Genomic DNA, 16,034 nt, shown 5'->3' with positions numbered 1-16,034 from the left:
TAGTAAGCAAATGCGTCCACGTTTATACAGCCGATAAAACTACTGTCCTTAATTCATATAGCTCTCTACTAATTTGCTATCGCAATTGATGCTTCGCCTTGCGGGCGAAACTCAGACTTTATTTCCAACTTCAGCAGCCGCCAGCACTGTTTCCGCCGGGAAAATTTGCACAACTCCAACATAAGCTTTTATTGTCTGGTAAAAAATGGTTGTATATAATAATAATAAAGAAAATGGGCATTTTCTACGTTGTTTTAGTAGACTGTGAACCAATGTGACAGACAGAACGCTGTTGTAGCGATACACGTGTTCATGTTGTCAAATCTCGGTGAGAAAGGCGCACTCCGAATGTGCCACATCCCAGCATTGCCATGCGACAACAGCACGATGGCGCAGGCTTACCTTCAAGGTAATTACAGAGACGTGCGCCTTTTTTTCTCTCTCTCTTAACATTGAAGGAAAATAATTCTGCGCTCACCGCTCATCTGTTTTGGCTATAATTTCGAGATCGCATTATATGGTCCTTGGGGCGGCTTGCACTGAACAATTAATAACGAAAATAATAGCGCATTTAAGAACGCGTTCTTAAATGATCCCTAGTCTGCACTAGAATGCATTCTTAAATTCGTTATTATTTTCTTTATTAAATGTTCGTGCAAGCCACTCCAGGTCGCTCATTATAACACTTTAACCCTATTACATGCCGAATCCTTTTAGAAAATAATATGCCAGATCGCGTTCGTCTACATCTCTGGCACCTAAGTGATGTCGAAAATATGGCGACTATGACGCCAACTGATCATTTCCGTCTTTCGCTACATGAAAAAACATCGCCTTCGAGATTGTTTCCACTACACGCTTGACAAAGGGTGCAGACGAAAGTAAATTCGCATTGTATTTCGTTTTTGTTTTTTCTTCTTAAAAATTCATTGGTCCTTCCCTACCGGCAACAGGGTCCACGCGAAGCTTGTCGTACCCTCAAAATTGGGTGTCAAGTTCCCTGGCCTCGAGGTTCGCTCCCCTTCGTTGAAGCCGGCCTTCGGTAAGACGGGCGTTTAACGTGCGATCCGCTGCCTGCCGCTGTAACCGAGCCTGGGCTTGGGCTGCCTTGAACGCAGGATCCCCACGGCGAGCGCGAGCCTGCTCCCGGTGACGTTGACGGCGTTTCTCGTCGAAAGCGGCCTGTTCTGCAGCCGACCAAACAACACGCCGCCTTCCCATCGGTTTGCCGAGCGTGCACTGAAAGAGATACCCGTCGCAACGTGCGCGAAAGCCCTTTCCTTCTTCCCTTGCCCCTCCCCCGGCGCAAGCCCGCTCCTGATTCGGTGCTCCCGTCACGTGTTACGGGCGCGCGCCTCACGTGTTTCACCAGCTGTCTATTCTTAGCCTTTCCCCCCGTTTTCCTTCACTTGCGCAAGACGAGTTTTTTGCGGTCACACCTACAACCGCACCGACACTTGTGAGGCAAATACAAGCTTCGCTTGAAAAAAACAAGCATGTAACATTTCCAAGTGTTGTATTTAACAACACGGACTGCAAAAGTGCGACCTCGCACTTTAGCATGGCATCACTAAAACCACGACCATCGGTGCAGTCTGAGTTAACCGCACTAAGTCCAAACATCGTTTCAAGTCAAAGAAATATTGCAAAACTAATTCTTGATTAGTATATTTCTAAACTGATTAGTACAGTAATTATTTAGCAATTTCTTTGCTACGCTATTCACAACTTAGTGTAGGAAACTGTCTGCGAGCAATCTCTTTCTTCACTGACCAGCACGAGGACGAGAACTCTTGTCCGCCGACGTGCATCAGCTGGTCGGGGAATAGGCGCGCCAGCTCGGTGTAGAGGACGCGCACGAGGCTTAGCGCGTCCTTGTGGGTCGGGTCCAACAAGCCGGACTCGCCGCACAGCAGTTCCGGATGGCTGCGCCCCACCGACGCCATGCTGTCTGCACGACACACGGACCAAGGCGTCACGGCGTTATAAGCATGGCATCACTAAAACCACGACCATCGGTGCAGTCTGAGTTAACCTGCACTAAGTCCAAACATCGTTTCAAGTCAAAGAAATATTGTAAAACTAATTCCTGATTAGTATATTTCTAAACTGATTAGTACAGTAATTATTTAGCAATTGCTTTGCTACGCTATTCACAACTGAAATATCGTTACAGAATATGAAAAATGCTACTACAGGCATTGCAGTGAAGTTTTCAGAATTAAATCATAATTTATAGGTTTCAAACACACCGTAGGTATCCTATACCCCTGACACCCGGGCACTCTAAAGTACTATAGGTAAGGGGTCATCTACCGCAAAGGCGTTCAAGCGCAGTGACACATGACAAAGGAGTATCCCCCTTTCGGCAAAGTTACCTTTGTGGGAAAGCAGACCGCTCATCTACTTTTCGAGCGGAAAGGGTGTACTGTCGCATACAGTGTGCATAACTCATCAATAGAAGGAAACCTGTCACGAAACTACAATGTCCCCTAAGTATTTTTGTACGTTGCGAAGTTGTTTTAATTTTTGGCGGTAATACGATTTGTCGAACAGTGAAGATTTACTCTGGCTATACTCTCAAACGCTCGCATCACGTCGCTAGTGCCGCCATGTTGAATTCCGGCAGTGGCATTTGCTATTTCGTCTTTGATGTCATTGTGTCGTGAAATGGAGCCTGTACAATCTACAATCGCTAAATGTAATCAGCATACGCAGCTTTTTTTTTACATTTTCTCTCTTGCTGTTTTAACAAGCCTCGCTATTCTTATTTGCAGCGTTCACTTGAGGAACCACCTAAAGAAGTTGGTGCAGTGCAGTGTGCCATAGGCGCAACTCCTTTCTGCAAAGAGTCCTTCGGAATAACAAAAGGGGTTTACTGCAAAGGAGTTTACTTTTGCCCGTGTGTCAGGGGTACTAGATACCATAGGTCACATACTATAAGTATGATGGATTTTGTGGAGCTAATAAAATAGTTTCGAAAAGTTCACCGAGTTGAGCTAGCCCTTGTCGTTTAATGAGCGTAGGTCACGTACTATAAGTATCTTGGATTTTGTGGAGTTAATAATATAGTTCCTCGAAGTTCACCCAGTTCAGCTAGCCTTTAGCGTTTCATTTAGTTTAGCGTTTCATTTAGTTAACACAGCCCAAAGTAAACGGCGATAAAAAATGTTGTCGCAGTTTCACCTGAAAGGCGAAGCATCAATTGCGATAGCAAATTTGTAGAGAGCTATACGGAGTAATGATATTAGCTTTATCAGCTGTATAAATTTGGACATGCAGCAGCACCGGCAACGCGCAGAACTGTTGTCGACGCCGTCGGCGTTTTTCCCGCGTTCGCTCAAAATGCCTGCGGCGTTGGTGACTGTTGCCGGAGCCTCCTATATAAATAGGCATTTGGTGCCGCAGCTAAACGTCGTCTCCCTTCCCTCCCCCTCCCCCCCCTCTCCTCCACGGCCTCTCGCGCGTCGAAAGAAGGCGCGTTTGCTCTACATATATGATGATTGTAAAGGAGGAAAGAGACGCCTACTTCTGCAGCCCTTAAGGAAGCACGGCGCAGAACGCGCGTTTGTTCTCCGCCGTGCGTTCACTCGCCGTGAAAGAGCGCGTCCCTCGCGCCCTTTCACTCGCACATACAGCGTTCGGCGGCGCGCGGCGACGATTTCATCTCGATTGACGTCATACGGAACCTCACGGCGACGGCAACGGCGACGGCGACGCCCACGGCAGAAATCTGCTTTTGAGTGTCCATATAATTGCTATCGCAATAAAAGAAGGCACACTAAGCGCAACAATACTCGGGCTCACAACAGAAGGTTTAGTCAGGACGCTATCACTATACTTTAAGCTCAACCTCGTGCTTTACGCATGCGGTGTGCCTTTTTAAATGCGGGTGACTGCTGTTCCCGATGACATGTGAAATGGCAAGATGCGAAAGCGCAACCAACAAACTCCAACGGAGCCGTAATCCCACGCTGAGCTGAGCTTCGGGCGCCTGAAGGTTTTGATACTGCAGTGCAGTACTAGAAAAGGACAGCCCTCGTCCTCTTCTCCAGGCACCCTCTCCCCCTGTGGTATCTGCGGGAGAAGGCTCCTGGGAGAGGGGGGGGGGGGATGGCAGTCGACGGTGATGGTCACGCCGCTAGAGACAACACGCATACGGCGCGAATCAGGTTTTGGCTTACATTCACGATCAGCGTAAATGATTTCCGTACTATATTTTTGCTAACTGTGGGCGTAAGCTCACATATCGGAAGGCCAAGTTTCCTTTGGCCGTGCTCCTGCTTTTTCCAGCTGTGCGAATGTTTTCTGGTTTCTTAGTGCATTTCCCTACGGCTAGCAGGAAGAGTTTGTCGCCATGTTTATTCAACGAGGATGATTTCGACCTCCTGGAGCCGCTGCCGCATCAGCTGACTGTTTTAATGCCCTCGCGATCAAACGTGGAGCCCCACTACATTCTCCACTTGTTCATTCGCACACAGCGCTATACCACGCCACTGTGCATTGACGGCTACCTATAAACTTGGACGATCGTAGGGAGTTGGATCATGGGATATCCTGCTAATTCGTTTACTCCGCGCACGTGAGACGAAATTGTGCGCAAAGAAGAGTCTAACTTAATAGAAAGTGTGGCTGGGTTAGTTGGTTCATTTTCAGGTTTAACAAAAGGCGCCTCGCCCAAGGATTTCGCTTTTCTTAAAAAAGGCAAAGTAGAAACATGCAGCCAATAAGTTTCCCTGTTTCACTCAATAGGTGCAATAACCTGCGCCACGCGCTATCCTAGCGCATACTTGTGAACTCTCTTAACTTCAGTCACTTCAGTGACCTTCTGTCCCAAGATTGACCTGACACGAGAAAATACAAATAAAGTGAAGATGTCACACTAAAGTAGTGCCACTCTTTCATTTCTCCGTGTAGTAGTCAGCGTTCCAACCGCAAATAAATGAAACTTGAATGCTGCAAGAAATCTTCATCAAGTAAAACTGATTTCTTCTGTCTTATTGGTGTACCTTTAAAATTATTTGCACTCGTACTTCGTTGGCATTTTTAATATCTGACTTCAATAAGGAACAGTAGTTAATTAATACTAACCCAGGCTGTGCACTTCCGGCACAATGCGCACGCCACGCACTCGTCCATACTCGATCACGTGGGCGATGTCTTCAGCCCGGTACTCGTGGGAACCGGTGCGGTAGGCGCCCTGCATGGCCGAGCAAGGAAGCGGACCCGTATTGCACAGATATAGGTTGGATCAATTATTTTACTACGGCGTTAGCTGCATGAGAAGGCAGTCTTTCTTTAGACTACGCCACCGAGAGTTTGTTTGAGAAACGACGGTACATAGGGTAGTTACGTACTTGTGCTGTGCAGTGCGGGATGAGTATGTTAACTTCGTTTCTATATGGGCGTTTCTGGCACAGTAAGCGCAAGTTTTCATTAGGATTAGGATTCATGACCATTAGGCTCAAAAACCACTGAAATGGGTTCGGACGTGGGTACTAAGTGAAGGCAACACTAAAGGATTGTGGTAGAAGTCATAGTCATGAGCATGACTCGGCAAATATGACAATGACTCAGCGAAAAAAATATTAACACTCAAATACCACCTAAATGCATTCTCACGTGGTTACTAAGTCAAGGAAACACTAAAGGATGATGGTAGAAGTCATAGCCATGAGCATGACTCAGCAAAAATGACAATGACAGCGAAAAAAAATTAACACTCAAAAACCACTGAAATCGGTTCGGACGTGGGTACTAAGTGAAGGAAACACTACAGGATGATGGTAGAAGTCATAGTCATGACCATGACTCAGCAAAAATGACCGTGACTCAGCGGAAAATGATCAACACTCAAAAAACAATGGAATAGGTTCGGATGTGGTACTAAGTGAAGGAAAAGGCTAAAGGTTGATGGTCGAAGTCATAGTCACGAGCATGACTAAGGCGTTTGCCTTAAGGTCTCTCAGGTGTAGCTAAAGGGACTCCTGAGGATTCATGACATGAATGTCATGACATGCATGTCATGTATGTCATGAAAGAGCTGCCTACGTCTTGGTGCTCTCATCGCCGTTTCGTTAACTTTGTAGGCTTCCCGCACACTGCTTCGCCTAACATCAATTCCCACGGAGCGTGGGATCTGTCGGCGTTTTGTTTACGTTGACCAACGCGTTTCTTTATTTTTTCTTGCTTTCTTGCTTTTGTGGTTCTATTTGTAGCGATTTTGTACCGGTTGGGTGTCAAACGGAAAAAGATATGCAAAAAAATTTATTCCATATATTGCCCAATAATGTAACAATTCACTTTCAGCTAACGTTCTTATGACCCGCCGTGGTAGTGTTGAGCTATGGGGTTGCGCTGCTAAGCCCGAGGGCGTGGGAATAAATCGGCGCCATCTGGATGGGGGCGAAATTCCAAAACGTCCGTTTACCGCGCATTGGGTGCACGTTAAGGTACCCTTGGTGGTCGAAATTAATCTGGAGTCCCTCACTACGGTGTGCCTCATAAATAAATCGTGGTTTGGGCAAGTAAAAGCCCGCAATTTTATTGTTCTTATCTTAAAGATGAAAATGTACTCTTTTTTATGTTACAATACATTAATTTGTTCTTGGCGACCCATACAGACCAGTGCTTCCGCCACAAGAAAATGTGCACCTGTACGAGCCTATGTACAGCTAGCTTTTCTGTCGTTGGCACTGCTCATATGAGCGCGGCGGCTTTGCCCGCAGTTTTGCTATTTCTTTCTGTGTTTGTTCCACAGTGGCGTGCCGCATCAACCGCTTGGCCTCAAATTTCACCTGAGCTAACGCATGCTCTTTATCGGCAAACGAAGGCGAGTCTGAAGATTGTTCGCTATCGTGCATGTGTATATACACACTGCATCCAGCGTACTGTGTACCGCCGTGGCGATAAAAGCTGATCGCTACGGAAAGAAACGCCGTGCGGTGATTGTCCACTCTCCCGACAACACAAGTCAGAACATTACAGGTAGCAAACCTGGTAAGTTAAAATGTTTTGTTTCTTTAACTAATACGCTGCAACGCTGTTTTTTCTGACAACTAAGAAGTGCACAGAATGTTAAGTGCTTCAATGATCCCTTGAACATGTTTCGGAAGAATTGCCATTATGTGACTGTGTGTTGGCCATAGTAAACTTTTCGCCCATTGAATCATAACTATTTAGTGCTCTCAAACACGTTCGCAGTATATTTTTAGGCGAATGAATGTAAACTCGTTTCTAAAACCCCTCTGGCACTGTCATTAATCGGTATTTTATTCGCTGGCATTCTTTGAAAAAGTACTCAAGTTTAGAGCCACGCTAACGCACAGTCTGACGCAAGCTGCCATGCTCAGAGAAGAAAAATAACACTTCGGTTAGTGGTCGAAGTGCCGGCCCTAAAGGAATTTAAACATTCGCGCCAAGAAGCATACGATCACGACGTACCTTCCACTTCCGGATGTGGCATCATATTTTTTTCTTTACGCTTAATAGAAGTTGTCCTCTCAAGACAGAGGTGGCAACGGTTGCAGCAAGCCGCCAACTTCTAGACTAGTGAGCTTCCATGGAAGCTTTGCAGCCACTTTTAATTTACCTTGGTATTACCGCGATACACTAGAAAATGTGATATGCTACCGTGGCATTATGTAAACGCCGCTATTACTGGAGTTCTTTTTTCACTCTTTTGCAGTATACGTTACCCGGCCACATTTAGGACGCGAAAAAAACGTTAATAACGTTTCCAACCTCGCTTCTCTGCAGTGCAAGCAGCAATTTCAGCATACGCCCAACGAGTATACATTATTTACTTTGGACCCGGTCCGACACAGCGGGGAAGTGCAATCTCATACCTGTGTTTATACTCACCCGGGAGCTGAGCTCGAGCAGGCTCGTCATTCTCAGAGGGAACGAGTCGTTTCCAACCATTTTCCACAACAGCACGTTCATCTTGTTCATCACCATCGCGTCCTGCGTGTCGACGGGCAAAGCAAAAGTGACAGACAAACGTTTTTTTTTTTTTTCATGAATAGTTGAGGACAGCCATCTTCTCGAAGATTTTCGTGCTCATGAGTCTCGCAAGTAAAAATTCCCAATTTGTATTGTACATACTCTAATATTATCATAAAGTAAAGCAAGTATCTCGCGTTCCTCCGTTTCATGTCATGAATAACCTTTAAGGCCCGTTTCACACAGGCGTCATTCGACCCTTCCCATCAGCACCAGGGCACTGGTTTTTGTCAGGGGAGAGAGTTCCGCGCCGGTTTCTCCTAAATGAAATGGGGGATGATGAGTCAACCAAGTGTTGACACTATAGAGAACAAGGTCGACGTACATAGGGGTTCAAATTTTTTATGAATATGTGTTGATTACATCAATTGTGTCTCTTTTTCATGTTAATTTTGACTCATTTCTTATTTCATTCGTATCGTATTTCATGCGCAATTAAGTCGACCTTGTCTTCTTTAGCGGTGACATTGGCTGATCCTTTCTCCCTTTCTTTCTTTATTTCATTCGTTCTTTCCTTCCTTCTTTCTTTCTTTCTTCCTTCTTTCTTTCTTTCCTTCTTCATTTCTTTGATCAAAAGGCGAGGTTGGCCTATCCCGTAGGTAGTACAGTTTATGGTGCGATGTGGTTAATTTACGTCTACATGGGCGCTAATTACACCAGTACTGTTGATATTACCTACTCCGCGACTAATTCTCCCTTCTTGTAGGCACTGCCGAAGGCGCCTTCCAGGAACCATTACCTTAGCGCGCCCTGCTTAGTCCAAGCAAACTCGCTTCATTTCCCAAGTGTGTGCGGTACAGTGGCTTTGCCTCGTTATGCATACGTCTACGGCGGTGCACCCTTTACAGAGGCAGAGTGCAATGTGGCTAAATTTCGTTTGTATGTTTTCCGCGTTTCTCCAGCGATCCTTTTCTAAAATTCGAGATCCTGACCAACTACTGCGTGGACACTTCCGGCCTACCCTGTGGTATGTACAAAATATGTTCGCGACATTCAATGAAGCTTTATGGGCACGGACATCTCTTTCGGCCTTTATAGATTGATAGACGGACGGACGGACGGACGGATTGATTGATTGATTGATTGATTGATTGATTGATTGATTGATTGATTGATTGATTGATTGATTGATTGATTGATTGATTGATTGATTGTACGGCGCACGGCAGCAAGCTTAGCTTTTCTCACTCACGAGTTACAGCACCGTCGAACTCAGCTGTGGCACTCGTCTAAAGTCGTGTAGGCGACAGCAGTAACGTTTCCCGAGCCGAGGATGTGATCCTGAACAAGGTAGACTGAAAAAAGCTAAAGCGAGTGTGCATATCTGGCCGAATAGAGTAGCGTTAGCGAGACACCGAGGTCATACTTTTGCCATGCTCTTAGGTGACTGCGCGGGATAGCTCACCAGGGCAGGAACTTTCACAGTATTCCACGCTCCTTGGCTTTTGCCGCTTATTCACGTAGTTTGCCCTGGTGTAATCAGGAATGATGCAAAATTTCAAAGAAAAGCTGTATCTTCTGCAGTCAAGGCCTTTCAACATCGCGGCATTTGTGTTGTAGTATAGTCAACGACGCGCTCGCGGTGCAGGCTCACGAACATGCCAATGTGTTCCTCCCGACTCCTTGCGGAGAACCAAGCTTGGATTCTCAGAGCCGCGTTATGCAATGAACAAATGATGTGTGTGCCAAACGCCGCTGCAAACTGAATCTAGACCAGGAAAAATTTTTCTTCAACTGCGAAGCATTGTTTTTGAGAAACCCGTTCGGGTTTTTTTTTTTTTTTTTTTTTGGCTTCGTGCTGCAGTCGGCTCGATGGCAATTTTTCCTTTCCACCTTTCCATGATTTAAGATTTGTAGCAGAGCGCGCGTGGCCCACGCATTTCCTGCGCGTTTCCTGCGCGCTTCCTGCGCTCGCACCCGCGTGTCTCAGGTTGCCTGGTACGAGAGCAGTGTTGTTGAAATTCTGCAAAATATCTATACACATCGTAGCATGGTGTCAACATATTGTGAATGGCATAAACGTGGCATGGTTTGTTTTAGTACTCGAATTTTCAGAAGGCGCGTGCGTTGACTTCGCCTACCACCGTTAAACATCGTTTGCTCTCGGAAGCGAAAGTAGCCATTTTTTTTTCTTCTCAAGTGATCATAAAAAAAATCAAAAAGCGCAGAATAAATCAATACAAAGCATGATTAGATAATGAGCCAAGTCTCTGTCGCCAGCTTGTATTGGTGTCTTCCTTTGACGGGACGTCTTTAACCATGAGGCAACGCGATCACGGCATGCGTGAAATTTCCGAAGTATTTCATATTGTTAGACGTGAGGGAACAAATATCAGCCAAGCGTCGTTTCAAGCTACGAAATAGCTTTTATTCGTCGCCCATGATTTTGTCGTACCCGGGACCTCAAGAAATTCTGTTGAATTGTATCAAGGGTATTGTATTTTAGCCCACTTTTCTGGATAAACCTTGTGTTGGCAGACAGTGCTCGACCTGTGTTCTTTTTTTAGTCTTCGTTGGTTTGCGCGGTGCTCACAGTGGATTCATTGACATATGTTTTACACTACAAGAGTGCTAATTTGGGATGGTTTGTTGAACATTGACACGCTGAACAAACACCACAGAAAACAGGACTAGGGAAGACCAAAACGCAGGCGCTTGCCCATGTTGTCATCGTCTCATAGTTTTGTTATCTGCGCTGTTTGTTCAATATTTTCATCACTTCTTCTGCTTTATATTGTTTTGTTTTAAGGCGAAGCAGTCTTTGCCTGTTGGAGTTCCTTATCGACGGAGGCTTCCTGAGGCTTCTACCATGCACAAGTTTACTAATAGTCAGTGCAGAATTATCGGTAACACATTATGACAGCGCTGGCTAGCGTCTGGCCATCAGTGGATGTGAAAGTTATGTTCAGGACCGCACCAGCGTTTTCTTGATGGCTCTCATGGAGAGGAAATGGTGCGAAGTGTCGATGCGAAGGCCTCTGTGGGGGAATCGTGGGTAGTCCCGGATGTAGGTGCTGTTGATAGCGAACTGCATGTAACAAAAGTAAAGGTCATCAATGAAATGAGCAATCAAAAATATGCCTGTCTTGACCAAAGGCTGTCACTTTTGCGAGAGCTTTTTATTTTTTTTTTATTAGTCATATACGCGGCTATCATGAAATACTTTTTTATAGAAGATTGTCGCCACGTTTAGCACTTCACGATGAACATTCAATGGTTCGAAATTATTTACGTAACTTCGAAATTAAAGTTGATTTTGCAGGACACCAGTTATATCACTACAAGTCGTACCGCAGGAATGACAGTTGACAGTTTATAAGAAGCGTACTACACCATGAATATACCGGCGGTATTTTCTGACAGCAGCTGATTTTAAGAAATCGACCAATGTAAATCTTGATGACATTATTGTGATCATTCGAGTGTCCAGATGGTGCGGAGCAAGTTGAGCAGTTGTGTGCGTAATTCACGAAGCTACGGTAATTAACTTTTAAATAATTGACCTTTGGTGCCTAAAGCAAATGAACTAAAGAAGAAGGGGAACCGAGGGGCTTGATTTTGTTAATCATAACCACAAAAAAGTTGTCGCAGTTTCACCTAAAAGGCGAAGCATCAATTGCGATAGCAAATTTGTAGAGAGCTATACGGAGTAATGATATTAGCTTTATCAGCTGTATAAACTTGGACATGCAGCAGCACTGGCAACACGCAGAACTGTTGTCGACGCCGTCGGCGTTTTGCCGGCGTTCGCTCATAATGCGTGCGGCGTTGGTGACTGTTGCCGGAGCCGCTGATATAAATATGCACTTGGTGCCGCAGCTAAACGTAGCCTCCCTTCCCTCCCCCCCTCCGCCACGGCCTCTCGCTCGTCGGAAGAAGGCGCGTTTGCTCTACATACATGGTGATTGTGAAGGAGAACAGAGACGCCTACTTCTGCAGCCCTTAAGCGAGCACGGCGCAGAACGCGCGTTTGTTCTCCGCCGTGCGTTCACTCCCCGTGAAAGACGCGCCCCTCGCGCCCTTTCACTCGCACATACAGCGTTCGGCGCGCGGCGACGATTTCTTCTCCAAATGACGTCATAAGGAACCTCACGGCGACGGCGACGGCGACGGCAGAAATCTGCTTTTGACTGTCCATATAATTGCTATCGCAATAAAAGCCAACAGACAATGAAGCCAAGGAAAGCATCGGGGAAATTAAGTGTGGTTGAAAGTGGAATGTAGAAAATAATGAAGTGAAGAAAAGGGAAATGAAAGTGAACGAAAAGATAACTTGTCGCCCGCGGGAGCCGAACCCGCAACCTCCGCATTACGCGTGCGTTGCACTACTAACTGTGCTACGCACGCGTATTTATTTATTTATTTATTTATTTATTTATTTATTTATTTATTTATTTATTTATTTATTTATTCATTCATTCATTCATTCATTCATTCATTCATTCATTCATTCATTCATTCATTCATTCATTTTCTCATTCAGTTCCGCTTGTGCATTGCCGTAAAGCCCGAAAGGGAACGTGCAGAATTCCTGGAGATGGTAGTCTGACGGCCTGGGGGAACGACGCAGTTACACCACATGGATTCTATTCCGCGTCATATTAGCCTATGACGCCTGGACGCCTCGGGTGTGCAGTTTAAGCGCAAAGCAGCAGTGTTTGCACGCCACCTACTCCTGCGCTTGCAATGGCGCCAAATAACAGGGCTGCTGCGTTAAGCGCCGCAGAAAGGCAGCGACGTCGACGGGGGAATGTCACGAAGCTGACCGCGTTAGACCAGCGGGAGACACACCAGCGGGAAGCACAAAGCATTCGCGCGTACCGGGCGCGCACTATGAACTGCGCCTCACGCATTCGTGGAGCTGAGCGCGTCGCCAGTTACCGCGCTGCCCAAGACACTTCCGAGCCGGACAAAATACTCCTACCTTCGGCGAAGCCGCTCGGCAACAGGAGGCCGCGCGCCAAGCGAAGACGCAAGAAAGCTGCCGACCCGCAAATAGTGTTCATTTCGCGGCAGCAGACCGCTATAGTTCGTGAAGCGATTTACGGACAACCCCTTCGACTTCGCTTGTTCGGTTTGCGAACGCCTGTGGGTTTATGGAGGATTTGCGCAGTGCACCAGTGCGTGCAATGCAGTGTCTCCGGGGAATGTTCTTCTTCTTTCAAGGGTTTTACATGCCAAAAGCAGTTCTGATTAGGAGGCACGCCGTAATGAAGGCTCTGGATTAATTTTGACCACCTGGGGTTCTTTAACCTGCACTACAACGCAAGCACATGGTTGTTTCCCCGGTAGCGAGTCCTTCGACCACTTTTGCTTGTGTGCCAATTGTCGTGGATTCCCATGCCACGGTAGGGTGCCCGTGCTGTCTAGTAGCAACGGCTTCACATTCCCCGAACACCCTACCCATCTCCCGACATATTCTACAACAGAATATACAGCTAACGTCCGAGACCATATCCTGATCACACGTCATCTTGGACAGTCCTATCAACCACTATGTTCGCGCGCAAGCTGATCAAACAAACTGCAGTGCACTTACGAGGTCATTGGAGAGGCCGTAGACGAGCTGAGAGAATGTTTCCAGGCCACGAAGCAGACCCCACGGAGAGTTGGCGAGAAGCACACTTTTCTTCGGGCTGGAGGTAATGCGCAGGATATCTGCACACGAGACAACCGATGACTAGTGCTGTCAGCACGCGCTCTCTCAACGACCATCGACAACAACGCCGACGAAATCGTCGCCAACGCCACTAACAGTCTGTAAAGGGCCGCTGCCAGAGGAGACGCTTCAGCGATGGTTGAAAGGTTGTCTTCTACCACTGAAGTTGTCACTGTGCTCAATATTCATTTTAAAATTTGGCTTCAGTCATAGAAAAGTGAGTAAAGCTACGCCATAAGATATACTGTACGACTATGGGACCTGCTTATGTATAATATACCCATGTAATAATTCTGTACTTGAACCAATAAATACTGATTGTGATTCTGTATGCGTATGTGTACTCAACTATCTTGTACACTACTTAGTCCAAGTGCTGGTACACGACATGTAATTGTCAAAAGTGACGTTGAAACGCTCGTTGAAGTTACTTAGGTTAACTGAATCGCGCGCTAATTTCTATTTGTAGAAACCTCGTATACAATGTTTGATTCCCGTGCACAGCACAGCTTCCCATGCATGCAAATGTATAAGTGTTCTTTATAGTAGGAAAGCAACTTGTTAAGTTCTGTTCGTTACACCCGCCGTGGTGGCATAGTGGTTTTGGCATTGCGCTGCTAAGCGCGAGGACGCGGGATGAAGTCCCGGCCACGGCGGCCGCAGTTCGATAGGGGCGAAATGCAAAAACACCCGTGGACAGTGAATATCGACGTGATGCGACCAGAGTACGTGACGATCGAGGAGGCTGAAGAGGCTTGGGAGATGATTGTTGAGCGAAAGCTGGGGGCAAAGGAACGCGGGAGACGTGAGAGGCGCGAGTTAGAAGCGAAGGAACACGTAAGTTCCGAGGAAAAGGCAAGGCGAGAGCGCAGTCGATAAATTCAGACATGGACATGGCGCACAGCGTGATACCATCTCCGCAATTTCAAGGCAGGCGAGAGCATTGTTACTTTTCTTGTGGAGCTTGAAAAAGTTTCCGAATAAGAAGGTGTCAACCGGGACCTCTAGTCCGAGCGGTTGATCATGTTGCTTCCTTGTAACCTCTCGTGCGTTCTGGAACACCTGGTTGATGAGGGGAATTGGGACTACGATGAGGCAAAAATGGCTTTGTTGAGGCATTTTTGCTGTAAGTCAGGCCGACTGTGAAGGTCGAGATGATAGCGACAAGGCCGAGCCTGTCGAGGAAAAACCGCAGGGCAAGCCGGCTAGCTCAGATGGCATCGAATGCCGTCATGTTCTGTCAGAGGCAGTCATCGAGCGACGACCACGAGCTTAGCTTGCTTTTGCCACCCGTAGCGATATCATTGCGACGAGAAGGCAACGTACCAGCGAGTACGAGTGCCGAGACAGCAGTCTTTGCGAAGCGCGCCGAGGGCAAACGACGAAGGCGCAAGCCGAGAAAGTCAGACTCGGGCGGCAATACGAGCCAGGTCAAGCGCGCTAACCGCCAACACGTTAGGAAAACGTGGAGGAACGTGGCGAAGCGCCGGGTGCGCTCGAGAGCCTGCTTTATTGGCCGCTTCCTTCCTGGAGGAAAGAAAGGCTACGGCCTAGCGGACAAAGGGACAGCTCGCACGCAGGTCCGTGAATGCGCCGCTCCCCGAGTATTCGGAGGCAGCAGGTCGAAAGTGACGGCTGCTATAGGTGCTTCAGGTCAATCGGCTTTGTTCGTGTGCCGCGAATGGACAACGCGCAGATCCGAGAATGGGCGACCCGCTCGACCCGCGCGTCTAAAAATGTGTGTTTGTGAACACCAAGTGATTGAGAACATCATACTTTGAGAGCCAATTCTATTATTCGTCTTTTTAATAATAATTCTGTGTGTTTTGTTGCGATAAAGTTGAGTAGCGTGTTGAGCGTATGAAAGGGTGGATATGCCAAGAAGAGCGCGTTTTTTTATGCTCTGGTCATTTTTTTATGCTCTGGATATTTTTAAGTTTGTTGATCTTTTTTACTGAGACCTGATTGCTGAACGCTCGAGCAGAGCAAGCGTCAGTGTTCTCATTTGTTTGTTATTTTTACGTAAATCTAGGCTAGGAAAAGCCCAAATTCGTAATGTTGATTGTGATTTGTTTTTGAATTGTACGCGTGTAAGTGTCAGTGTAGTACTTTGATTCATTCTTGCTTTCATGTCGTTCGTGTGAGTTTCCCGTTTTTTCTTTTTTTTTTAGGACCGCTACAGTGCTTTAAAATGTGGTAGTTGTTTTCCCGAGCGCATTTAAACAGCACTAAGCGGAGGGCTATTTCGGTTGGCGTTTACAGTTGTCGGATCCGTACTTTTACGAAGTGACGCCCAAGTGCATAGATTAGCAGCGATTAGCCTTTGCGCCATGGCTTTCGGGGGCAAACTTAAGTCATCTTCGGCAACCTT

The 16,034-nt window shown here is 46.6% G+C and overlaps 2 protein-coding genes across 8 annotated transcripts in view; both read right to left on the bottom strand.

Annotated features, from left to right (window-relative positions):
* LOC119461693 (neprilysin-1) overlaps window positions 1–16,034 on the bottom strand; it is a 559,943-nt gene that overhangs the window by 409,663 nt on the left and 134,246 nt on the right. The window lies entirely within an intron of this gene.
* LOC125947716 (beta-hexosaminidase subunit beta-like) overlaps window positions 1–16,034 on the bottom strand; it is a 41,117-nt gene that overhangs the window by 6,627 nt on the left and 18,456 nt on the right. The window contains exons 5-9 of the mRNA XM_049672966.1: window positions 13,544–13,662; window positions 10,922–11,032; window positions 7,864–7,965; window positions 5,092–5,200; window positions 1,774–1,951 (exon numbers count right to left, since the gene is read on the bottom strand). Coding sequence (XP_049528923.1) covers window positions 1,774–1,951; window positions 5,092–5,200; window positions 7,864–7,965; window positions 10,922–11,032; window positions 13,544–13,662 — 619 coding nt within the window. The remainder of the gene's footprint in view (window positions 1–1,773; window positions 1,952–5,091; window positions 5,201–7,863; window positions 7,966–10,921; window positions 11,033–13,543; window positions 13,663–16,034) is intronic.

The sequence above is a fragment of the Dermacentor silvarum genome, chromosome 8 (assembly GCF_013339745.2).
Source record: "Dermacentor silvarum isolate Dsil-2018 chromosome 8, BIME_Dsil_1.4, whole genome shotgun sequence".
Taxonomy (NCBI): Eukaryota; Metazoa; Arthropoda; class Arachnida; order Ixodida; family Ixodidae; genus Dermacentor; species Dermacentor silvarum.
The sequence above is the reverse complement of the archived record's forward strand: the minus strand, read 5'-3'. Positions and strand labels throughout refer to the sequence as shown.